At 59.7% G+C, this 26,214-nt stretch overlaps 1 protein-coding gene across 1 annotated transcript in view; it reads right to left on the bottom strand.

The window, feature by feature from the left end:
- CACNA1I (calcium voltage-gated channel subunit alpha1 I) overlaps window positions 1-25,159 on the bottom strand; it is a 91,141-nt gene extending 65,982 nt beyond the window's left edge. The window contains exons 1-3 of the mRNA XM_054582545.1: window positions 24,927-25,159; window positions 5,409-5,520; window positions 5,165-5,298 (exon numbers count right to left, since the gene is read on the bottom strand). Coding sequence (XP_054438520.1) covers window positions 5,165-5,298; window positions 5,409-5,520; window positions 24,927-25,159 — 479 coding nt within the window. The remainder of the gene's footprint in view (window positions 1-5,164; window positions 5,299-5,408; window positions 5,521-24,926) is intronic.
- Between the last annotated feature and the right edge of the window lie 1,055 nt (window positions 25,160-26,214).

Genomic DNA, 26,214 nt, shown 5'->3' with positions numbered 1-26,214 from the left:
GTGGCTAAAATGCCGGTTCCTGGGCGCTGCCGTACCCGGTGCGTCCGGGTCCCTGGGGTGAGGCCCAGGAATCTGTATTTGCACACGTGCCCAAGGAGTCTACTGTTCCTTGCATTTTGAGGAGCACCGAGTAGGGGTGCAAAGCTGCGCCTGTGTGTGAGGATTGGGGACGTCGCCCTTTCCTTCACCAGCCTGCTGACACTTGTCCCTCTGCTGCTCCATCTGATGCTTTCACAGCCTCAATCAGCGGCTTTAAAAGGTTTTCCGAGACTCAGGGCAGCTCCTGTTCCCTGCCCTCATCTAAGGTGGGGCTCGTGCCAGCCAGGCCCTTGGCGAGGCTCTTCCCCAGCCTCGTTCTGGAGCAGTCCCTGCAGCCCAGCGCCCCCGCTCGCCCTCCAGCCCTGGCTCACGCTGGACACACAGCGGTGGGGTTCTTGGGGAAGCCTTTCATACGAACGTGCCCGAGCCCCTCCTGACAGCTAGCACTGTCCATTTCATGTTTTGGTTTAGGGGAGGAGGTAGAATTACCAGCATGAGGGACCAAGGGAGATATGCAGGAAAACAATGTCTCTAGTTCAACAAGAATGTCATTGAATATTTCATGACCGCCTAATGGACAAAGACAGAAAAGCGTAGCTCAAATGAGACAGTGAGGTGGGTCAACTATTGCCCGATGATTACCCGGGCTTTGTCACACTTTGGAGGAGAGCGTCTCGCGAGGCGCCACAGGACCCGCTGTCTGGGGCTGAGCAAGCGCGGGAAGTAAATGGAATGAGGCCGGTCTCCAAGTGATCACTGTGCAGCGAAATCAGCCATGAGTGCAAGGTGTGGAGCTGTGTTCAGTTCCCAGGGGGAGAGGCCTGGCGTGGAAGTCGAACACGACCTGGGGGTGACAGGGAGCCCAGCCACTCCACAGGATGCTACGACCTGCAGGACCCTGGGGCAAAGGCAGCCCGTCCTCCTGAGTCCTCCTGGGAGGCTGGGGTCCCGCTCCCGGCCGGGGACCAGGACTGCCTTGGTCACTTGGAGCAAGTCCAGCAGGCGAGGCCTTCTCATCTGTCTTTTGACAAATGGTGGGAGGCACTGGGGACACTTCATGTGGAAAACGGGCAACTCAGGAAGGAAGGGAGCCACCTTACAAACTCTGAAGGGCCGTCGCGCGTCTGTCAGGGACGCCCCTGCCCGCCAGCACCAGGCCGTCCATGGGATCAGGCCCCTGCCCCCGCCTTTCTCCCCCGACCGGCTTCGTCCCCCAGCCCCACTGACCCCTGGGAACCCGAGGCCCCGACATCCCCTCTGTCTCCTGCCCTTCCTCAAACAGCCCCCTTGGGCCCTCCACACAGTGCACCTTCCACCTGAGGTGCCCTGGCCCACCCTCTGCCTACTCACCAGCTCCTCAGCCCAGGCCTCCCTTCCCTGGGAGCCACGTGCTGACACCCAGCCTCTGGCAGGTCCCCAGGCCACGCCCCATTGGCCCTCTATACGTCTTTGCTACAGCACTGACCCCAAATTAGAATTTATTTAGCATTTTATTTTCTGTTTTATATCCATCTAAACCATGAGCTCCATGAGATCGGCCTTGTCCCCACTGCCCAGCACAAGGCCTGGCGTGTCGTAGGTACTCAAGAAATGCGGGTTTTGTGAAGGAATAAGTGAATGAATGGTTCCACCCCGTGGGAGCTACCGTGGAAAAGAGAACTTGTTAACCCATGAAGCCGCCCCAGTTTGGGCTCAGCCGCCTTGCGAGACGGTCCCCGCGTGGCAGCTCGGTGGGGGCAGGGGCCAGCTGCATGTGGAGATGAAGGCCCCCACCTCTCAGGGACCTCCGAGGGGGCAGGAAGGAGCCAGGTGTTTGGGGAAGGGGAGGAGCAGGAAAGAAGAAATCCACTTTTGGATGGTAGGCCCGTTACTTGGGAAACAGAACATTTATAGCAGCAAGTCTGGCTGGGACTGTAAGGGACAGATCTTGGGGCAGCTCTGGGGATGGGTCTTGAGTGGGCGCAGGACCAGGGGGCTGAACTCTGGAGCTCAGGGCGCAGCCCCCCATCCTGCCTCTTCACCCACGCACGAGGGCTGGAGAGGACCCTGAGGTCAGGGGCAGGTCTGAGCCGCCTGAATCCCCAGCATCCCTCATGCGGGTCTTCACTGTACCTGCCCCCAGCCGGGACCAGCTTCGTGCCTTGTGGGGCCCAGCGCTAAATGAAAATGCAGGGTCCCTTGTTCAAATGCATAAAGAATTTTTAAACAGTGACCGCCGGGCATCAAACCAAGCACGGGGCCCTATACAGCCGCACGTGCGCCCAGCTCGCCCTGCCCCCCCTCCGGAGGGTGCTGGCCTGGGGGCCCCGCCGAGGACCACGAAAGGAGGCCGGACAGAGACCTCGCCGCAGTGCTGAAGCCGGGCCAGCTCCCCGCCCTGCTCCGCAGAGGTCTTCATTTATAAGTAGGAGCAGACACAGGAGGGGGCGGGGACCAGTCGCTAAGCAATAGACTCCTGAAGTCAAGGCGGGGTGCTCATCGGAGGCAGGAAGTGGAGCCAGCTGAACACATGACTTCTTCAAAACGGGAGTTAAGAAAAATTATCCTAAAACTTGGAAATAAGGCAAAGGGAGGGCAGTATTGCTCGCCATGTCATTTCGGAACAGTATTCAGCAGACTCTTCTAAGGATGATTTCGTTCGGGGAATATACATTTGATTCACCATTTCCTGTTCATTAAAGGTCTGGCTGCCATGAATTTACCTGTTAACTTGTAGCTTTTTATTAGTGATTTCTTCCCAGTAGGAGAGAGAACTCCAAAGGTGACGGTTTTACGACCCTGTAGTTGTTAAGCAGCCCTGATTATAACCTGGTGCTATCATCCCCACCCTCTTTCTCCAGTGCTCATTTTCCAAATTCTGCTAATTACCATCCCGCTGGTTCCTCATTAATGAGTTGAATAAATCTGTGATGCATCTTCCTTCTAAGATCGCTGTGAGGGCCATTTTTTAAAACTTTTTGGAACTCACGCTCTGACCTCAGAATCAGGAAAGGATTTCTAAGGAGCCTAATGAGGATCGATCGGGAGAGTCGAGAGAATATCGCATCCAGAAAACAAGAACAGGCCCAAGCTGCTCCGAAAAATAAGAGCTCCAGAACAAGAAGCTGTCTTGGGAATTAAGAAGACACGGAGGAGGTAAACGCTTCCAGTGGGGGCAGTAAGGAGAGGAAAGAACGTGGTCAGCGCGGCAGAAGACCGCATCCAGGAATCCTCCCCAAGCACAGATGAAATCGGAAAGGGAAGAGAGGAAAGATGTGCAGAATAGAAAGAGGCACGAAGTACCCATTTAGTGGGAATTTCAGGAGAGACCAGACAAGGAAGAAAAGAACCTTTGTCTGACCTTGAGCTCTAAAAGGCCCGCAAGGAGCCTTTTACACCAAGCCCTCCCATCGTGAAATGTCTGAATTCTGAAGGTAAGGAGAAAACCCCGCGAGCCTCTAGCAAGAAGTCAGCGGGCTGTCTCCCGAGAAAGAACCAGACCTGTGCTGGACTCACGGGCAATACTCCGCGCAGAATTGAAGGGTACCGGGTGCCAGGTTCTGAGGGAAGAAATTGTGATTCTAAAACAATGCAGCCAAAAACGATCCTTCACACACAAAGAGGAGAGAAAAATATGTTTGGAGACACAGGGCTGAAAAAGGACACTACCCAAACGCCTTTTCTTTCAAAATAAAAACACGAATGACTTAAGGATATCCTCCAGCCAAAATCAAAATGAGGATGAGAATAAGGAACTTGACAAAGGGGTGACAAGGTTCACAAGAAACCACGTGAACCCCGCATAACTTCCAGTTAGGTCTACATAATGGTTGACAATGTGCTTGTGAAATTGAATACAGTTCTTAGAAAGGATGCTTAGAAGAGGTGTAACTTCTTTTAATTCTCACCTAAGGATATGTTTATTGACTTGAGAGAGAGGGGAAGGAAGAGAAAGACAGAAACATCGATCGGTTGCCCCCTGTTTGCACCCTGGCAGGGGATCAAACCGCAACCTAGGCATGTGCCCTGACCGGGCATTAGAACCCGCAGCCTTTTGGTGTACGGGATGACTTGCCAACCAACTGAGCCACCCGGCCAGGGCACGAAGTGTAACATTTCTTTTCAACACAAGTGGGCACATCATTTCACTTCAGGACATATCTGTGGAATTTCACATAGACTGAGCGGTACCAACTCCCCTCTCAGCCGTGCGCCTGTCTACCCTCCCTCCCCTTCTCAGTGGTTTCCCACACTCATACCCACGCGCGCGTGCATACATTCTCACGCACACACTCACAGGTCCCCAGCCTTTTTCTCTCCCCTGTGTCACATCTACCATACTGACTCATCCTTAGGCGCTCGGCCTTCAGCAGGACCAGCGCTGTGTGTCACATCTTTAGGAAAGTCCTCACGCCCCCAAGCCCAGCTCAGAGATGCTCTCAGAGAACCACGACACTTTGCCCAGAGTCCTCGTCTCAGCGTGTGTGACACATTCACCCACAGGTGCCCCTGCCCAGACGGTAGCTGGGAAGGACAGGGCCTCTGCCTGGGTTTGCTGTCTTCCATCCCCTGCTGTCCCCTACAGTCCAAAAGCGGTGACATTAAGGAGCTCACCCCACCCCTGGCTGTTAGGTGAAAGCGTGAATGAGCCGCCAGCCTGGCTGGACCCAGAGAAGCAGGAGTAAGGCCCAGGCACTCCCAACAGGCCAAGCTGTGAGCTGGCCTCTCTCCGGCTGTGGCCGATGTCTTGGTGGAAACCATCTTATTGCGGAGTCAGACTGAGCTTGAATCTGTGCTTATCTGGTCTGCTGAGTGATCTAGGCTAATAGCAAGAGTAGCAGCTGACAGTTATTGGGTGCTCGTGTTGAGGTGGCTACTCTCATTTATCCCCATGTCACACATGAGGAACCCGAGGTTTGAAGAGGGTAACTGGCTTTCTCAAGGTCACACGGTTAGTTAGTGTGAAACACACCCAGCATCAGCTGACAGCGCAGGACACACGACTTACCAGGGAGGGGAGGAAGGAGTGGCTGTTCGTCCCAGCCTCTCCAGGTAGCTTCGTCATTGTCACCAGGAAGACCCATGGATTATTGACACTAAGTCCGGCAAACACCAGAGGCTCAGACCTGCCTGGTGCACTACCTACCCAGCCATGACAATGAAGAAGTCCAGTCGGTTCCATGTGTCCCCAAGGTAGCACTTCTTGCCAAAAATGCCCAAGGCTACCATCTTGAGCACCATCTCCATGGCAAAGAAGACAAAGATGAAGTCATCAAAGACCTGCAGGGCAGGAGGAAGGTAAGAAGAAGGGACAGAGTGAGGTTCCGGAGCGGGACACAGGGTCTGGGCGGGGCACGGTGGGAGGGCGGGGCGGGGCACGCCAGCCTCACCTGCAGGATCTTGCAGCGGTCGGACAGGCAGTCCATGTCGTCGCACGGCTGGTACATGCCAAGTGTCACGCAGTTCAGCAGGATCACCAGCATGCTGACACATTCGAACCATGTGCACTCAGAATCAAGGACAAAACAGTGGGGACCAAACCATGGCCATGGGGGCCAAGGGCACCCTGAAACATAACACCCCGCACCCACCACCAACACAGGCATAGGCCCCGCTCCTGGTCCTCACCATCTCTAACCTCCCTCCCTGAATGGCTCAGTGCCCAAGTTCTCAAAAGACCTTGGAGCCAGCCAACCCCCCTCACACCAGACATGGCTACATGTGCCAAACCCACCAGAGAACCAAAACCCCACCAAGCCCCCACGTGCCAGGACCCCACCCTGCCTTCCTGGCCCAGCCTGAGAGTTCCCATCAGGCCCAGGAAGGAAGAGGCCCCCGCGGGCTTGGCTGGCAGGCCGTCTCTGCAGTACCCGGGCCTCTCCGCCTCCGACCGCCTCTCCCTCCCCGGACCCACACCCCCTCCGTCCCTGCCCAAAGCCTGGAGCCGGAGCCTGTGGAGGGCCCGTCAGTGTGGCTGAGGTTGGCTGGACACGCCATCCCTCTGTCCTGGCCTGTGGCCGGGTTACAGCTTGTCTCCAGACTCTGGAGCGTGTGGATCTAGGCCCTCTCCAGCCCCTGCACCAAGCGAGGCAGGGTCCCGCCTCCTCAGACTGCCCAGGCGGAGAGCGTCCAATGGCCAAGGGAGTCTGAGAACGGTCTCTTCACCCAGCCCTGGGCGGGGCCTCGGGGCCCATGCCTGGAATCAGGATGAGCAGGCTGCCCCGGCTGCCCCAGCTCCCCCAGCCGCCACCACCCCTGCTGGCCGTTCTCCTCAAAACCTCCCTCCCTCCCTCCCCCCCTCCCTCCCCTCGGGTGACCCCTGCCCAGTCTCAGCACCCAGCCGGCCGAGGCCTGGGCCCACCGCTCTTAATCCGCCAAGTCGTAGAAACAGGGGCCTCAGAAAACCTGTATCTCAGTCTAAAAAGGGCAACCCCAGGAAACAAGGGACTTAAGTAGGTGCCCTGTCTTGAAGAAGAGGGCTGCTGGTAGAACACGCGGCCCACGGCCTGCACAGCCCCACTCCGGCCCGAAACTGAGCCACGGGGCAAGGGGACCGCTGCTCCGGTGCTGTGAAGGCAGGGAACCCAGGGGCCTGCATTTGAACTCCAGTCCCAGCGCTGACAGGGTCTGAGGCCTTAGACAACCCCTTCCCGCCTCTGAAACTTCGGGATTTCCCCAACGAAGGACCGGGTGCCTCCTTGCGGGCCTACTCTGGCCCCGTGGCCCACCCTCCCTGCAGCAGCAAGGAACTGTTGGAAACTTTGGCGAGAGCCCCTCCCTCCTCTGCCCTGAGCCCCGGCGGCATGGCTCCCTGTCTCTGTGGGCAGCGAGCCTTCAAAGCCCTCCCTGGGGTCTGCAGGGCCCTGCCTACCACAGCCCACCATCTGCCTCCTCCTGCCCCTACCCGGCTCACAGGCACGTCATGCAAGCTCCACCCCCGGGCCTTCGCGCCTGCCGTCCCTCTGCCTGGGAGACTCTGCTCAAGACCTTTGAGAACTGCCCTCTCTGACATTGAGCTTCATTGCCCCCTCTTCTGAGAAACCCCCACCCAATCTCTCTCCCAGGAATGGCCTCCCTCTCCCCCTCTCCCCCCGGACCACTACCCTCTCCCCATTTTATGGCCTCTGAGCACGTATGCCCTGAAGGTGTCTCGTCCACACGTTCCTTGTCTTTATCCGCAGCTTGAACCCACATTCCAAAGGGACAGGGGTTTTGCATTCACAGCTCTGACAGTGACAGGTATCTAATAAATGTCTGTTGCATTGATAAGTAAATCTCTCTGGGCCCAGCCCAGGAGGACAGCTAGTGATTTTTCAGTGTCTCCAAACAGAACCCCTCGCTCCTCAATTTCACAGCCTTGCTGTAAGCTCGATGTAGCCACACCAGCCAGACCCTCGCCAGACCCCAGCCTGATGGGAGACTGACCAGGTTGCCCTGGCAACAGCCTCCCTCCCTCCCCTGGGCCCTTGCTCTCCTTGGGATGCTGCCTTCCCTCCCCCTCCCCTTCAGACCCTCCTCGCCCCAGCCCTGCTCCTTCCTGCCCCCCACACCCTGCTGCCATTCTCTCGCCACAGCCTGTAATTAATTTGAGTTGCTGCCAGGGCCCCCTTCTAGCCTGAGCATCGCTCCAGCAGCAGCTTCATCATTAATTAACTTTTTTGGAGTTCAAACGTTCTAATTACCAGTGAACCTCCCCATCCCATCCCCCTAGCCTTGCCCCCTGCCTGTCGTGCGCTCTCGCCTTCCAGCCTCCTCCTCTGCTCCCTCTGCCCTTCCTGTCACTTTCAAGTTCAAAATGCCCTTAACAGGGTCTCTCAGGGGCCTGGCACCCCCACTGCTTCCTCACCAGGACCCTGAGCAGTAGAGGTTGGCAGCCCCATTTTACAGATGAGATGAGAAAAACCAAGACTCAGAGAACCTAGGGGCCTCTCCTGGGTCACACGGCTAGGAAGTACAGAGCAGAGACTCATACAGGCGTGCTGGACTCCAAGGCCAGTGCTCTCCTCTGCCACGCATGGGCTGTCCGTGCCGGGGACCACCCTCCCTCCCCAAGCCTCCGGCCCACCCTCTGCAGCTCTCACCGGACCCGCACAGCCTCCCGTGGAGCTTCCAGCTGCTCTCCGCCCTCCTGATCTGCCCACGCAATAAAGAGCCAGGCACGCTGTGTGCCCTGCATGATCAGAGCGCTTTGCAAGTGTCATCTTGTTTAGTCCTTGCAGGACTGTTCTGAGTCCGGTTTACAAAAGAGGACATTGAGACACAAAGGGGAATGTGATTTGCCCAAGGTCACCAACTGGAAAGGGGAAGAGCTGGGATACGAAAACCAGAGCCCGCTTTCCTCTCCCTGCCATTGGCCACCGCCCGATGAGTCTCCTGGGAGGCCTCTCCCCCCTCAATAGCCTTCCAGGGTCCCCGTCACCCTCCCTGGCCTGACACCCAAGGCCTCCTTGACTCTGACCTTGACATGCACTGAAGTTCTGGCTGTCCCCATGCATCCTCTGCAAGCACTTTCCCTTCCCTCTACCATTTCTACCGGTAAACTCCCACTCGTCTTCATAGCCAAGTTCCTTGCCCGCTCTTCCTAAAGCTTCCCTTGAAGCACCTTTCCCCACTCACAAGGTAGTGGTTCAACCTTCTCCCTAGACATGCTCCCTAATCACCTGGTCTAGCCAGTATCACAGTAATGAACTTGGCAGTAACCCCACCTGCTGCCTGGCAGGCCCCTGGGGATGTGGCCCTAGCTCTCTCATCACAACCCGCTGGGGGCAGAGGAGGAAACAGGCCTGCGGAGGTGGAGTGACTTGCCCAAGGTCACACAGTCAGTGAGCAGCCCGAACGGTGCGACTGTGCGCGCAGCTGCGTGGCGCTGCCTCTCCTGCTCGCTCAGCTCACCGAGGGCACCAAGTCCCTCAGGGGGCAGATGGATTGGCTTTCACCTCTAGATTGCTCAGCCGCAGACGTTCAGACATGGGCAGTCTCAGCCCTGCCCTGAGGCGCTCGGGGAAATCCCAGATGGCAGCGTCTGGGCCCTTTCCAAGAGCCTGTGAGGCCCAGAAGTCAGGCCAGAGCTGGCATGGCTGCCTGCGGCTCCGGACGTGCTCCCCTCTGGCTGGGGGATCAATGGCACCAGCCCTCCCTGAAGCTGAGCCACGCAGAGGGAGCTGAGGTCTCCAGGCTGAGGGGCTCCGTGGCCTGGCCCCGCACTTAATGCCTCCACTATGAGCCATTGCAGAACCCCCTGAGAGCACAGCTGGGCAAGCTCTGGTGTCCCGGGACACCCCAAGGGAGGACGGAGGCCCCAAGAGGGCGGTGCAGGACCTCTGGGTACTGGGGAAGGAAGGGGCTTCAGTGCCCACTCCGTGAGTGCAGGGGATCTTCAGTGACTCCCTACTGCCTCTCACAGCAAGGCTCAAAGCCCCCCGCCTGGCATCCGAGGCCCTGCAGGTCAGACCCCACCACCTCCTTCCTTCATTGCTCAGATCCTTACTTCTGTCAGGGTGACCCTGTCACAGAACACCCCCGCCAAGGTCCTCCCACAGCGTCTGGTCCAATTTGCCCCACTGCGCAGAGGGGGCAGGGAGCTACCCGAGACCCACGGCCAGCCGAAGCGGAATGACCTTCAGACAGCAGCCTCCCGGCCCACAGGGGGCCCCGAAGCCCCGCGTTTCCCCTAACGTCCAGGCTCCACGCGTGTGCCATCTGCTCAGAGCAGCCCCACTCCGTCCCTGGAGGCTGATTAGACAGATCCCTGACGGGCCGCACGGGTGCCTCTGAGGAAGGCAGGTGGGGAGACACGCCACAGCGATGCAATCAGCAGCGTCCTCGGCAAGCAAAGCCTCCCAGACACCCACCTGGCTGGGGAGAAAAACCACCAGCGTCCTTGGGGCTGCTCTGGGCCCCCAGCCCATCCCCGCCCCCACCTGCACCCCTGGCTCAGCCCCGTGTCCCCGTCAGCCCCCACCTTGTGGCCAAGGCCCTAACCCCACCCCCACCCAGTCCCCCTGCTCTGCTCACGCACGGTTTGCAGGTCCTCGGAAGTGGGGCCAAGGAGCCAGCAATGAACCCATGAGCATGTATTGAGTGCCTGCTGTGTGCCAGGCATCAGATTAACAACAGCAAAAACGACGCCGATGGTGAACATTTCTCAAGGGATCTGGAGTGGGTTTTTTGCCAAGGAGCTTTCCAGTCAAACTGCATGTATTACCTCATTTAACCCTTCCAGCACGTACCCGAGGCAGGGCGCCCAGGGGCCCCCAACGGACGGCCCTGCAGCCGCGCCCACTGTGCAGCGGGGGCAACCCTCTCGTTGCCAGTTTTTCCTGCAACGGGGCCCAGGGCCTCTCGCTCTTTGTCCTTCACAGGGAGGAGAAAAGCTTGCCAGCAGAAGACTGAATGACCGGGCCTCTTCTGCCGGTTCCTCAACAAGACCCTGGGCAGAAGTAAGAGGCGCTAACCCTGTCCCAGGAGTGGGTAGCCGCCCCGCAGGGCGCCGAGTCTTCACTCGGCCCTTCAGAAAATCAGTCCGTTCAGGCCTGGCAACATGGAGAGTCGCCCTGGAACTTCAGCAAAGTTCCCTAAAACTGGTAGGCACTACTGTTACCCCCATTTTACAGAGAAGGAAACTGAAGCCCCGAGAGCTGGAGCCACGGCTCCAGTCACACACAGCCGCCCAAGTTCGCACAGCTGGTATGGGACCGGCGCAGGGTATGAACCGGCCTCTTGCTGACTCCAAGTCACCCGTTCTCAGCCACGTGCCCCGTGGACCCCGGGCCCAGTGCCTGGAATGTGCAGGACCTGGAACTCGGTGGAATGTTTGCTTTCCCCTTCTCGCCCACGCTGACTCCTCCCACGTGGGCCTGGGCCAGCCGTGAGCTCAGGGTCAGTCCTTCTGTCTGCCTAGTGGGGTCCAGAAGGGGGACATTCCACCCCTGCCCATGTCTGGGAAGGAAGGATCTGTCTGCAGGACATAGTGGGAGGGGTGCTGGTCTCCAGACCCCCAGTAAGAGGCTGAGCTGGATCAGAACCCTAACTCCAACCCATGTCCTGGCTGCTGAGTCTTGAGAGGGCTGGGATGTGAATTGGGGGGACAGAGTCACCACGGTAGACGCCATGCCAGGGGCCCCCTCAAACCTGCCACATCCCAGAGAGAAGAGTGACCAAATGAAGGGGCAGTGCCTGACACCCAAGCAGGTCCCTCAGGGCAGCCTCCTCTCCAGGAACCGAAGCCAGAGGCCCACACAGTTACCATGGCAACACCACCCTCCATCCTGTCGGCCCAGCTGACAGTCACAGTTTCTGTAATTGGGGGGCTCTGGGAGGATGGGGGCAGGGGTGAGAGTGCCGGATTGGCTGGGGCAACCAAGTTTGTTTTTATGTTTGTTAAATCCGATATCTAATCCGCTTCCCAGGGTGGGCCTCAGGGGTCCAGATAGATCAAGTGGAAAAGGAGGCTGGGGGCTGCGCCCTTCTGGGCCAGGGATGTGGGGAAGCTGGGCCAGCCTCTCTGTGAGCATCCCTCCCCTCCTGGTCCCCAGGGTCTCCAAGGGTGGCAGCTCGGTCCTTGGGCCTCCACGGGCTGGGGTCTGAGGTCCCAGACTCTAGCTGCCGGTCCAGCTCGGCACTGCAGTGAGGCCAGGCCCACAGCATCATGGAGGGCCCACTGCACCAGCGCACGGGATGAGCCAGGCCTGCTCCTGCCCTGGGGGGGCCCCAGGGGGACCCCTGTCCCAGCGCCCAGGGTGACGGGAGGCCAGCTGCCGGCGCTATAGTAGCAGTGGCTACGATGCTGCGTGTCAGCTACGCGTCAGGCCCTGGGCTGTAAGAGGATACCCACTCACTAATTCATTCACTCATTCATTCATCTTATCTTTGGGAGCAATGACCAGTGGAAAGCTCCTTGGCAACATCTATAAATCAAAACGGAGGCCCATGCCAGGATCCAGCAGGGCCATTCCTGGGCCCACACCCCAGAGAGATGTCGACGTGAGTCCACCAGAAGCCACATATCATTCATGACAGCCCCAACCAGGGAGCAACTGACATGCCCGCCAACAGGAGAATGAATTGGTGGCAGGTTTGAACTGGGGATGATCTGACCTGCGGGGGACACGTAGCCATGTCTGGAGACATTTTTGATTGTCACAACCTGAGGAGACAGGGCACTGGCATCTAATGAGTAGAAAACAGGGATGCAGCTAAATATCCTGCAATGCCCAGAAAGGCCTCCCGCAAAGAATTGTCCAGCCCCAAATGTCAACACTGCTGAGGCTGAGAAAACCTGGGGCCCATCCACTGCACAGAATAGTATGCAGCAATGAAAAAAACCAAATTATTAATACATGCAATACCATGATGGTGTTGAAGGGCAAATTGTGTATAACCTGAAGTATATGAAGTGAAAAATCAGCCCTGGCCAGTGTGGCTCAGTTGGTTGAGCATCGTCCCATAAACCGAAAGGTTGTAGATTCAATTCCCAGTCAGGGCACGTGCCTAGGGTGCAGGTTAGCTCTCAGGGTGCGTACAATGGGAAGAAAGGGGGGAGGGAGGGAGGGAGAGAGGAAGGAAGGAAGGAAATCAGAGTTAAACTACATGAAGGAGGTTTGAGTGGCAGTGTCTTTGGGGGGAGTATCCAGTGGGGGTGGGGGCAGGAAGCTTCCAAGGCTAAAGACATCCTTCATCTGAGTGGGGTTACAGGAGTGTGTTTATGTGAAAAGATGCCTTGAGCTGCACATTAAGATTTGCGCACTCTACCGCAGGCACGCCCGACCTCAATAAAAAGTGCAACAAAAAATAATGAAGTGCAGCTGCTGTGAGGAACAATAAAAATGCAACAATTAAAAAAACACAAGCACCTGCTGGGGCACCCGCTGTCACGAGCCCTTCACAACAACCTGCAAGGGAGGGGTGTCATCCCCGTTTCGCAAATTTGCCCAGGGCCGCAGCTGGCTTTGGAGCTGGGCTTTGAACCCCACACCATCTTCCATTTGTTTAGGACGCGTTCTGCTCCTGCCCACGGTGGCCTTGGGAGACAGGCAGGCTGTCATTATCACACCCACCCGACAGACATGAAAATAAAGGTCCAGAGATGGCAGGACTTGTTCAAGGCGACACAGTGACTAAGCTGGGACAGAGAGTTGCTTCGTAACGTGGACAGACCCGCTGGGCAGGGGATCCGAAGCCTCTCTCTCCAATCACATGCCTCCGGTGACAAGGAGCCCACAGCCCTGCCTAGGCTGGTGGGTTCAACTGCTTATGTGCTATGGAGCCCCTGTGGGCTACGGTCCCTTAGGGGGAGGGGACGAGGGAGTGAGCGTTCCCTTCCTTCCTTCCTTGTCCCTGCCCCTAACGCCACTTCTCCAGCCCCCAGAATTTGAGAACTCATTGCATTTGGCCAAAGTCTCTGATTCCCAGATGTCCGGCAGGCCGCAGTGCCCAGAGCTGACAGCCGGAGTGGGGGAGGCGATGACGAGGGGACAAGGGCTGCCAGCACGGAAGAAAACCCAGGGTGGATGGTCCCCGGGAAGGCAGCTCCAGCCAAGAAGATGCTCTAGACGCCACCGCTTCAGCCACCGCTGAAAGGAAGGGCCAGGGCCCCACTGCCTGGGGGCCAAGCCAGCCTCAGAAGCCCGCCCACGGGGAAGGTGTGCCCGCAGAGAAGCCCGCTGGAGTCCTAGGCCAGAGGTGTAGATGCCTCCTTGGGCCCCCACAGCACCTTGGACGTCCCCCCTCACAGCAGCTGCAAACTGACTGTGGCTTGTCCTGGCCTCTCACCTCCAACCAGGCTGCGCTCTCTGAGGGCGGAGGGTATCCATCTCTCTCCGGGCTGAGCCCTCTCTGGAGCAGGTGCTCAGGGGCATCACAGCCTCAGGAGGGAATGAGGTCCCTGTCACCTGGAGGCATCAAAAAGGCTAAGGAGGGATTTCTGCGCTGGAGGGCTTGGCAGACTCCTTTCCCACCTCTGCTCTCCCCGCTTCTCTTTAACGTCCACCGTTCGGCACTCATTTACTCAGCACCTCTCGCTGGGTGAGGCCTACGACAGTTCTGGGAACCTCGAGGGAAGAAGCCATGAACCCAGCCCTCCAGAAGCCACAAGTGCACACTGGACGGTGACAGAGAGAGGCTGAGGGCTGGATGGAGGCCAATGGCACTCTCCCTCGGCTCCTGGGGCCTGTCCCCCGCCCCACACCTCCCCTGGCTGCCCGACCACACACAGGTACCCATTCACAGGGCATCCCTTCCTGCATATGAACACACGTGACACCCCTTCCCCAGGGCCCACGGGACCGGCGGCATCGGCCAGCCCACCCACTCCCCAGCCAAGCGCTTCTCACACTTCCCTGTGCCCCCCGGGGGGAGCTCGCGAGCCCCTTCTCAGAATAACGTCCTGAAGTGCATTTTTTTTAATGCTTAGGATTAGAAAGGGAGAAAGGCAGTTTTGTTAAAATAGTTGTCAGAATATTTTATTAAAAAAACAAATTTGTAATAGAGAACTACACATGCTTCATTGGCAACTCAGCGGCCAACCGGAGCCAGCGGAGGCCCGGGTACTGCGTGACTGCGAAGCAGCAGTGATTGTCAGTGGCCTCAGAGAGCTCCCAGCAACCAGGATGTGACATGGCAGGATCAGGATGGCTACTGCTGACGGTCACAGCGGCTGCCACTAATCCCACTGTGGTTTTTCACCTCCATTCGCGATAGAAAAAAATGCTGAATTTCTGTCAGAGGTCAGTGAAAACAAGCGTCCAGGTTCATGAACCTCGGCTCAAGGCCTTTGTTCTAGAGACTGTCTCCCCCTTGGACCCCGGGGACCCCTCAGGGCCCTGGGCAGATCCTCCTCCTACTCTGTGGGCTCCGTCCCCTCAATGCTGGCCTCTCCCAGGCTCCTCAGCCCCCAGTCTCCACTCGCCTGCCCCTGACCCCACACCCACTCCCAACGACCGTCCCTGGGCCGACCAGGCCCGCGTCTGTCCCAGCCTCAGGCCGACTCACTGCTGAGCTGCAGGCCTCCCAGACACTGCCCTGCGATGTCTCTCGGAACCTCAAATGCATCATGTCCAAAGTGGGCACGTTATGTTCTCCCCAGACCACCAAGTTTTCCCCCGGCACTTCCCACCCTCATGGGTAAACCCCCAACCAGCACCCATCCTGGAAGCCATCCAGCCTAGAACCCTCCAGGCCTCCCTCTCCCTCGTCCCCACGTCCATCTCAGAGACCTATCCAGCTCACCCCCTAAATCTTCCCCTCCGTTCCTCGGCGTCCCCACTGCCCCAGCAGGCGGCGCTCTCTCACTCATGGTCTCTCAACAGCCTCCTCCTCCAGCCTGGCCTCCTGTGAAACAGCCTCCACAGAGCAGCCGCAGGGCTCCTCCAAAACCAGAAGGCTTCTGTGCCCCGCCCCCGCGCCCCATGCCTCCCAGAGTTTCCAAACTCCCTGGTTTGGCATTCAAGACCTTTCTGTAGGTGTTCTTGCATAGCTGTTTGGGAAGCCGGGTGGACAAATGCACGAATATAAGGGTTCGGTACATGAATGGAGAAGAGCTGGAAAGATAGAGAATGGATGGGCGGATAAATGGATGGGTGGGTGGGAGCCGTCCCTACCGCTCTCCTGGAGGAGTCAGGCGCAGCCCTCGGGCACACTGCTCCATCCACCTCCACCCCAGCCCTCTCCCCCAGCCCAGTACCCCAAGCCCCCACATTCACCCTGCACCTCACAGTCAGCCAAGCCGTCTCCGCCTGTTCTCCAATCTAGACGAAAGCCGGTGCCCAGAGAGGCCAAACTGTTTGCTCAGTATCGCACAGCATTATGCACCAGCGTCAGGATTTGAACTTGGGGAGAGAAGAGGGAGACCGGAGGAGCAGAGCAGAGCTCCACAGGGCAGATGGGCACAGAATGTGGAAGACAGCCCCCAAGGAGAGCTGGAGAGAGGTTACGGGAAGACATCCTGGCTGATTAAAAAGACATATTCGATTTCCCTCCGAGGGATACAAATGAGGCGGTTTTTCTCCCAGCAGGACGGCGAGGTGGTCTGAGGGAGGCGGCGGGTCAACGCCAGCTTCTGACACGGAAGCCAGAGCCCAAGCCCGATGGACAAGTAAAAATCCAATCATGTTTTAAATGCCCCAGGAGGGGCGAACTCATTAGGCAGCCAGCCCTCTTCCTGACTCTCTGCTCTATACCAATTACAACGAGGCTTCCTGGCGGGGCTCACGGGGCTCGCGGGGCTGTGCAGGCCAGTGCGCTGGCCAGGGCCCACTCAGCCACCCAGTCCCCGCCAAGCTGGGTGGCCTGGACAAGCACTTCACCTTTCTGGACCTCCTCTGTCCAGTGGGTAATCTGTAGAGCCGGCACGAACCGCACCCAACGCGTAGTAGGTCCTTAGCAAACGTCAGTGCCCTCCCCAATTCAGTCCTCCCCTTTGCTTTCCAGAATCTGGACACCAAATGTCCTTCCATACTCAGCCCACACTCCAGGCTGTTATCAGAGTCCCTGGTAACCTCAGCTCAGCTCAGGGACCCTGACCCGTCTGTTTCCACACAATTTGAGAACGGTGTACAACCGGAGCCAGCATCAAAGAACGCTTGTTGAATGAATGAATGAATGAATGAAACAATCAATCCATCAATATCTGTTGCAGGAGCCTCCTGTCTGGTCTCCAGACCTCAGTTTCTATCCCTCAAGTATCCTCCCTTGTGTTCTAGCAGCAACCATTCTAACAGATGAAATTTTCCATACCCCGTCCCCACTGGACACCCATCAACGACTTCCCAGGGACCACTAGATGCACTGCAAGCCTAACCTGGCATTCCACACCCTGCTGTCCAACTTCCCGCACGGCTCCAGCCACACTAAACTCCTCTCTGTCCCTACACTATTCCCTCTGCCGAGAACACCGTCCCTCCGCTGGGCTCCTGCAAAACTCCTACTCACGCAGCAGGACCCCGGCCACATGCCCCCTCCTCCGGGAGAGCTCCGCCAATGCCCACGGGCGGGTCGGGGGCAGCCTCTGCACCTGCAGCTCTCATTACCCAGAACTCTCCACGCGACAGTTTCTGAGGTTGCCCTGCGGGCCAGGCTGTCGCCGGCCCTGCCAGGCTCCTCGGACTGGCCGTCCAGCCACCCTGCTGACCAATGACAGTGCGGCATCCCCTCTGGCACCATGAGCACACCCGGCCCACAGCTTGATGCTGACTTTTACTTTGGAGAAAAACAACCTTCTCTCTACCAGATGGAGGGAAACGGACAATTTCCCAGACATGTGTTGCTTCTTCCAGCAACACTTGCCGCCCGTCTGGGTGTTCCCATTAAGCCAGGGCTGGAGGAGGAGGGGGCAGCCTCCCCCAACGAACCCCTTCCCCAGCCATGAGCAGGCTGGCCGGAGGCAGCGCACATTGAGTAGTCAGCAAAGCCAGGGTAAGAGAGTCTGGAGTCCTAGGCTGCAGTCTGCTCTGGCTTTGCCGACTACTCTACATGTGACCTTGGGCAAGTCACGCTCCCTTCCTGGGCCTCAGTCTTCCCAGCAGCACAGTAGGGGGTTGGCACACTCGGGGGCCTGCCCACTTCACAGGAGGTGCTGAGAGAATGTGAGAGGCCACAGCCGGGAGGAAGGTACCGTGGGGACTGGACAGTGATGCCCAAGCCTGTCCGTGCTGGGCCTGTGCTGCCCGTTAGAGACGCAGAGCGAGCAAGAGGCACGGGGCCCTCCGGGGCCTCTTCCCGCCTGGTGGTGGAGATCAGGCAGCAGACCCTCTGAGGCAGAAGGAACCTTGGAGGGTAGGGAAGGGCTGATAAACGGCTGAGGGGTTCCAGGGGAAAGAAGCTGAAATCCAGGAAAACTTTCTAGAGGTGGTGGCTGGAAGCTGACCCTGGTGGGGATGGCAGGAGGTGGAGCCCTGGGGGTGTAGGGACAGGGCATGGCGGGGGGGGGCGGGGGACAGGGGACAGACCCAGCATAAGCTGAGGCAAGGACTGGGGGGGCCCCAGGGCCCATCAACAGCATGTCTGGGCTTTAGAACAGAGCATGCGTGGGGGCGGGGGAGGTGCAGAATGGTGGCTGGAGGGCGCCCAGCACGCAGCCTGGAAGACCTCAGACCGGAGATGGGACACTAACCTGGGGGTGACAGAGAGCCACCGAAGGTCTTTGAGTGAATAAAGAATAAACAAAGGAAAGAAAGCAGGCAGGAAGGCGGGGGAGGGAGACACAGCCCCTCTGGGGCACACAGCACTTGAGAGACTGTCAACACACAGAGGGGCCCAGGACCCCCTGAGGGGGAAGGCAAGTCAGGGGGGAAAAGGAGTCCAGGGGAGATGTGATCACCCAAAGTCACACAGCTTTGGGCTCCTGGCCGGGCGCTCTGTCCACTGCGCAGGGGAAGGGAAAGAGCGTGATACCAGCTGCCACGTGGGGCAGGAGGGGTAAGATCTGGGAAGCTGCTGGTTTACATGGGAAGAGATGGGAGAACTCAACCACAGCTGCTCCCAATGGCCACAGGGAAAGGGGTCGGGACGGGAGAGAAGGCGATCAGACTGGGGAGAATCTTCCTGACAGTCAGGGGCCCTCAGAAAGGTCCCAGAGGCCTTTATCCAGTGGCCCAAGGCCCAGTCTTGTGCAGCAGGACTGAGCGGTGGCCCGCAGTGGTTGCCAGAGCAGACCAGACCTCTCAGGCCATCATCAAGGACACAAGGCCCAGCTGGCCGCCAGCCCCCAGGACCCTCGTCCAGAGTCAGGACACCTCTTGCAGTGCAGTCGGGGCCACCCCAAGCGGCCCCCACCAGCTGCACCGTCAGCCCCAGCGTGCACACAGTGGCCACGCGGCGCTCAACAGCTCGTCCGGTCGGTCCTTGCCCTGGATTCTCACCTGACGCCTTGACAGTCCCACCCAGGGTCATTACGACCCTCATTGCACAGATGAGCGAACAGAGGCTCAGCAAAGTCAAGAGACCTGTTCAAGGCCCCTTGGCCAAAAAGCCAGGAACAGGTTTTCACTTACACAGAAGCCAGGCCACAGTCACTGGGCCACCGCTGGGTCCTCTCCCTCCAACACCAACTCCAAGGCAGCCACACCTCCACTCAGACCCACCTCTCCAGGCCGTGCCAGCACCCTGGGCCACCCTCACCCCGTTCTCAGGATGGTCTCCCGGCTGCCGTCTCCCCGTGGGAGCCAGAGTGGCGTTCCCCTGCACGGAGCAGCCGTGGCTGTGCTCTGCAGGTGCGGGTGCACGGCACGCACTCAGTGAAGGCTTGTTGAATGATCTCACGGGTGGGCAGAGTGCGGGGCGAACGGGAGCCCTTCGCCTGCCCACAAGCCTGCAGAGCCCTCACAGCAAACAGCACAGGGCCAGGCAGTGGGGCTGTGCTGAGATCGTGGGTCCTGCCCTCCCCCTGGCAGGGAGGGGCGAGGCCAGAGGGCCTGAGAAGCAGGCACCCAGGCCAGGTGGACTTCAGAGTGAAAGCACCCACAGACCCCAGCCTAGCAAGCAGCGGGCCAGGGCCAGGCAGGGCCCCAGCAGTGGGCGGAAGGGGGTAGGGGGCAGCTGGCAAGCAGGAGGCCAGCCGCAAAGGCACAGGCCGAGCGAGCCCCAGGAGGACGGCGGAGGTGCCATTGAGAGGCTTCCTGAGGAGGGTGGAAGAGAACCGGTGCCCCAGGCACCCCCTTCCCGACCTCGTTGCCCACCTGTCCCATCCCACACACAGGGAGACTGAGGGCTAGAGACAGGGAGTGACTTGTCCGAAGTCCCTGGCAGCTGGCACTCCTGCCTGCCCCCGCCCAGCAACCTTCACAGCCGACCGGCTTCCCTCCAAGCGCGGACGGTTCACAAGCAGCAGAAGTGCTGGCTCAGCCCGCGCGGAACAGGAGGCAGCTCGCAGCCCCGAGCATGCTGAGAGAGAGAGGCCGCAACCTCCTCGCACGGGTGGCCCCAGGCGGGCCCCCGTGAGGGGGCTGCTGACCGCAGACGCTGGAGCCCAGGGAGACTCTTGCTCGGCCGCCTGGAACGGCGAGGCCACCTCCCTGCCCCCGTGGCGTGTGGAGGACGCAGGCTCTGCTGGGGGCAGCAGCATCGCGGGTGAAAGCGGAGGCTGGGCAAGTGGAGAAGTGGATGTCTTCCTCCCAGCTCGACCGTATCCCGGCTGCGCAGCCCTGGAGAGAAGTGACGCGACCTCTCTGAGCCTCACTTGCCTCGTGTGTAAAGTGGGGCCACGAGGGCACCTACCGCCGGGTGGCTGTAAGGCTGAGGGTGATGGTGCAGGCAAAGAGGTCAGCACAGGAAGCGCCAGCTCTCCTAACTGGGGCCCCAGCAGCTTCTCTGCCCTGGACACACCACAGGGTGCGTTACAGGAGTCGCCTCTAACCGTCTGAAACTGCCCCGCTGCAGAGACTCAGGCTCGGGGAGCGGAGGCCAGAGCGAGCACGTGCACCCCTGGCCTTTCTCCCACGGGCAGCCAGTTACACTCCGGAAGGCTCTCAAAGTCTAATCTAGGTGGAAAATGGGATTCCATCTAATCAGTTCCCCCCTACCCCCCACCCCCCGGCCACTGGAGGACGCTGGGATGGATTAGCTAGGCCTGCGCGGGTGAGGGCCTGGCTGCGAGCAGCGTAACCGGCACAAATTCAGCTAAATTGCGGAGATTGGCTCTGCCTTTCTCAGAAACCACGTCCTCGGAAAGCGCTGTTCCACCTAAAGACTTGATGCCCAAGGTCTTACTGAATCTACCAGGAGCAGGGAGTTTGCTCAGCGACACACACAGGCCCTGTTCACCTCTGGGCACAGATAATGAGAATGACAACCGCACGTGGGGCGGTTTTTCCGGTCTGCACAGCTCCATTTCCACGTGTTCCTTAAGCAACTGCTTTGGTCTTCCTTGCAATCCTGTGAAGTGGGGATTACCACCCCGGTTTGACAAGAGGAGAAACTGGGGCTCAGAGAGGTTGAGAAACAGGCCCATGGTCACACAGCAAACGAGAGGCAGCACCGGCTCCTACGTCTAACTCAGGCCCACACACCATGCATCGCCTCCCCGTGTGTCAGACAGGGACCAGTCCCCTGACATTTCAGACCCAGAGCCCTCCAGGCTGAAACCCCAGCAGACAGCGCCCCCTCAAGGCCCAAGCCAGGCAGAGAGCCCTGCTGGCAGGTGGGTGAGGGAACCTGTCCTGCACGCCCGCTCAGGGAGGGTCGAGCAGCCTCTGGATCTCCGGTGAGTCAGGCGGTGAGTCAGGGCCTAGCTCTGGGCTGGATGAGGCGTTGAGTCAGGGAGCACCAAGCTCCAAAGAAAGGGCAGCTGGCTCTGAGCCAGGCCCCTCAGCCCCAGAGACACCAGCGCTGTGACTGTCTGTCTGGGGCAGACCTCCTACATTACCCTGGGCCTGCCGGTCACGAGAGCTGCTGCCGTGAGCCCGGCCCTGATGCCTACCCTCCAGCGTTGCTCTGGGTTCTTGACAGGGAGCAGAGTTCTGCAGAGTCTGGGAAGGTGAAGGCATCATTTGCGGTTGTCAAAATGAGAGAACACTGCCTACTAAATTGCCCAATGTCTTGTCATGTACAAGACAGCCAGGACCACAAAATATGGTCATACCCAAAATGCCACCACTGTCCCCACTGAGGGGCCCTAGGCTAGGCATTGCTCCTTCTCTGAGCTCCCTCGGGGAAAGGGGAAGGAGGGGGAGTCCTTCTCAGGGAAGAACCCTAGAGCCCTCGGCATCTGACCAGACACCAAAAACCACACACCCCAAACCCCTAAAACCCAGCCTGAGCGCCGCATGATCGAGCCTCTGCTATAGGAGCCCCCGGGGACACCAAGGCCGCCTGGGCCTGCCCCCAGAGAAACCCCTCTTGGCCTCTCTCCCGCTGACCCGGCTCAGGCTCTGAAACCTTTGCACTGTCGCACCGTATTCACGGGCCCCGAAATGTGGGTCCTCTGTCCCCTGAACACACACCACTGCAGTCAGACACTGCTTTTCGAAACAGACACTGCATTTGAAACAGAAGTTGACGGCCTTTGAATCACAGAAGCTTAGAATTTTAGTGTCACTGAGCTTTAAGTCTGAACTTGGAACCCTTAGACTCAATCACAGAAGCCTGGAGTCTGGGAGTCCCAGGACTTGGCACTTCGGAGGCTGCTCCACGCCGCAATCATCGGCTCTCTGGCCTAGAAGGCAGCCCAGCAGTTAGGCGGCCACTTCACGCTGAGACCTCCGTCCCCCGGTCCAGCCTTGGCAGCCTCTGGCGAGGGGCCCAGCGGGGTCCGACGGGTCTCCCGGCAGGTCCCAGTGCTGGGGCGTCCCTCCTAAAGAGGGAGCTGAGTTCGGCCTCACCCCCTACCCCGCGTAGCTCCACACACGTGGGCCTGGAGATCTCCCCAAGACAGGTGAGGGCCAAGCCCAGCTCCGCCTGGAGTCTGGATCCCTTCCCTCGCCACAGCTGTCCCCGGCCCCAGGCTCTCACACGCCCTCAGGGTAGAAGCCAAAGGGGTGGTGAGGACATAGGACAAAGGACCGCAGGGACTCTGCCCAGCAGACCAGAGACGTGGCCACCCCCGAGGGTCTCTGTGCTCTCCACTCCGTGGTCAGGTCCCAGGATGCCCGAGGTCAAGGGTGTGGGTGAGCGTGGCTGGCGCCCTGGGTCTCAGGACTGGCAGGGGGACACCCCGCCCAGGCCTTCCTTTTCAGGTGAAGTGGCGGCGCTGATACTCAGAGAGCAGAGACTGCCCGAAGTCACACACCTATGCCCTGGCAGACAAGACTCCGCCCCCTCCCTGTCCAGGGGCCTCTCTGGGACGCGTGGGCGGCTCCAGGCTGCCCCAGCCCAGCCAGACCTGCCAGCGCTGTCAGCGGGCAAGCCGGGCCAGACCCGCAGGCCAAGGCCACCCAAGCCAGGGCTCTGACCATCCAGACCTTGCGAGGCTCAGACAGGTAAAGCGTCTTTCTCAAGGTCACACAGCACCTAAGTGACAGAGCCAGGACCCACCCTGGGTCCCACGGAGGCAAGGTCCCTGCCACATGGTTCCACAGTTTCCCTGCCTGCCCAGCCAGCTTTCTCTCCCTGAAAGCGCCCCCTTCTCTGACCTGGCTGCCCCCAGTCCACACCACACAGGTCCCTATGGTTTCCCAACATTTTGTACTAAAACTGCTCTCATGGGTGATGCATGCACCCCCACTCCCAGGAGCCCCTCAGGGTAAACCAGCTCTGTTTCTCCTCCCTTCGGGACCCCAGGGCAGGTGGCAGGTGAACTGAGTTACTGAGGGACCCTCGCACAGTGCCTGAGGCCCCCTGAGCTGTCCCGCAGAATGGACATCAAGGTTTTTGGCCCCCACCCAGCTGGGAGTCCCCGGCTCTGCACTCCGCTCACTCCAGCAGAGACCCCCTGTTCCCCAGATGCAGGGGCCCGGGGCCCCTCACCACCCCATGCCCGACACAGCGGGGAGGCCAGCAGATGTGAGCTCAGCAAGTGCCTCTCAGCCTCACCAGCCCTGCCTGCATCGGGGCGCCCCAGGCCCCCGGGGCCGGGCTCAGGCCCTACCAGCAAGGACTCTGTCCTGCTTGGTGGGTCCCAAAAACTGTAAGGCCACCACACCCAGGTCCCAAAGCCTCCTCCTCAGCAGCCCCCAGCCACAGGCTCATGCCTGCGATCCATGCTCACGCCGCCGCTCAGGGGTCCTTCTCAAACACGGATCTCGCCACGTCACATCCCTACTTTAAACTTCCCCAGGTCTCCATCGCCCTCAGGACGCAGGCAGGCTCCGCGCTTGGCCCACGGAGCCTGTCACCTCTCCCACTACTCCGCCAGCCTCACCTCTCCACTCTGCCCCTCACCCCACCCCCGTGCCAACCCCACCACACTCTCTTCAGGCCCCTCCCCCCAGGCCTTTGCTCCTGCCGTACCCCTGTCCCCGCGGCCCCCTCCACCTCACCCCGTTCTCTGCTGGAGACTCAGCTCAGACAGTGCTGCTGAGCGCCCAGCGGACACTGCAGGAGCCCCCGCCTGCGCTCTGGTGCTGGGTGCTGAGGTCCCGCAGTGACGTGACAAGCTCGGCCCACAAGGGTACTGCTCACCTGGCAGTACCTCTGGAGGAGGCAAATGTTAGATTTGGAGTCGCACGGCTAGATAGCGACGGCAGACAGAGCGGCTGAGCGGGGGTCCCTGAGGGCTGCAATGAAGGCAGGGCACCTGGGCTGTGATATGAAGGATGCAACCGAGGATCTGCCTCAGTGAAGAGAGAGGGAAGAGCTTTTCAGACCAAGGGAAAAGCGATGAGGTGGCCCTGGAGCCTGGACAGGCAGGGAGGAAGGGCGCAGGATGGCGGGAGGTGAGCCTGGGCGGGGGCACGCAGGGCAATGGTGGAGGGTCTTCAGTGGTGGGGGGAGGGCAGGCGCAGCTCTAGCAGACTAGAGGCAATGGGGAAGGCAGCAGCATTTGTGAGCGGCTGCGCACTGCTGCCTCAGGCCCCAAATGGAGGCCCAGCCAGGAGAACGGGGCGGGGAACCTCAGCCTGCGTCGGGGATCAGCTGCCTCTGGCCGGGCCGCAGGGCCTTGTGCCTGCTCCCATGGCCCCTGTGGTCACCATCCATCCAATGGCTCAGTCACTGGAGCTGGGAGCAGTGCCCAGGGCCTGACTTAACTTTGTCCTCGGTTCCAGCCCAGCGCCGGGGTTCACCTCTGAGCACTTTCCCCGCCAGCCAGCCACCGGACCCACCTCTGCTCACAGCAACGCCCAGAGTGTTCACATCAGCAGATCACGAGGTCCTCACCAGTCCAACCCCCCGCCCCTGACACCTCCCCAGACCCGCCACTGCGCTTGCTCCCCGCCGGCAAGGCCTCCTGACCAGAGGCAGGCGTGGGAGGCAGGGCACAGTCAAGGAGCAGCATGGCCCAGGGCAGGGCCTTCGACAGGCCGAGGCCGCCAAAAGGATATGGGTTACACACCATCTTGATGCACCAGTTCCGGGGGCTGGTGGTCTGTCGCAGGCAGAAGAAGGCAACGGGAGCCAGGTCCGGGTGAGGGACGTCAGGGTCGGCTCCATCAGGGGGCTCCTCCAGGCCTGGCGGGGAGGGAGGGGGGCTCCGGGGCCCCAGCTGCTCGGTGACCCCCGGCTCAGGGGCCAGGGCCGCGGTAGAGGAGGACGGCAGAGAGGAGCTGTCAGCCATGTCGGCGCGGAGCAGGGAGCCTGGGGGAGGGAAGAAGAGGTGGCACTCGGCGGGGCCAGGCCTGGCACACGCTCCCCCACCGGCTCGCCCCAAAAGGGGACAGCCCAGCCACAGGCCTGCAGGCCCCTGGCCCTGGCTCGGGCCACGAGGATCCAGAAGGAACTGCGGGCCCAGGGGCCTGCGAGGTGAAACCCACTCCAGGTCCAGGCGACCTTGCGAGCCTCCATTTGGAGGGATAAAGAGTGGGGAGAACAAAACCTCCCTAGAGCGTAGTTGTGATATTAGTTTGTTGTTGTTGTTTTTGTTAATAAAACTAGAGTTGTGTGTTTATTGCATCATCAAAAGTAAAGAAAATTTACAAGAAAAAAGGGTAAGTTACTGTAAAGACAGACATTATTGCCAGGGTGGCGCGTGTCACCGAGGAGAAGTTGGGGTGTTGTGGGACCGGAAGCCAGGGGACCTGGGCCAGCCGAGGGGAAATCAGGGAAGGTTCCCCGAGGACGGCGGAGCCGAGACCTGCCCTGGGGCTCAGGACCCACAGCCCACTGCCTCGCAAAGCTGAGGACCCAGGGGCCTTCCACACCTGCCTCTTTGCCTTACAGATGGGGCAACGGAGGCCCAGAGAAGGGACAGGACCGATGCACGGCCAGGGCACAGAAGAGACAAAGCGCCGTCAGGGCCGGCCTCCTAAGGGCCAACTGCACTGTGCGGCCATGCGGGCCCCACGCCGGAAGGGCCTGTGCTGGCTCCAATGCTCTGCTGCCACCAGCTGGAAAGATAATTTCTGACCCAGGGGCCCCACATTGCCATTTCACGCTGGGCCCTGCCAGTCACGTAGCGGGTCCTGACTCAGCCTCAGGGGTAGGTCCACATCCTGGTCTCGTCGGATGCGCCCGACAGCGCCCCCCCAGGGTTATTCACACCCATTGAGCAGATGGAGAAACTGAGGCCCGAGGAGGGACTGGCATGCCAAGTCTACACACTGAGGCTTCATTAGAGGCCAGAGTCCCGGCACCAGCCTTCCAGACTCAGTGACGACGGGCCGTGGCCTGGCT

This window comes from Pteronotus mesoamericanus, unplaced genomic scaffold, assembly GCF_021234165.1.
Source record: "Pteronotus mesoamericanus isolate MK-2021 breed Mesoamerican mustached bat unplaced genomic scaffold, CSHL_Meso_final contig_702, whole genome shotgun sequence".
Lineage (NCBI taxonomy): Eukaryota > Metazoa > Chordata > Mammalia > Chiroptera > Mormoopidae > Pteronotus > Pteronotus mesoamericanus.
This window is presented reverse-complemented; position numbering and strand designations above follow the sequence as displayed.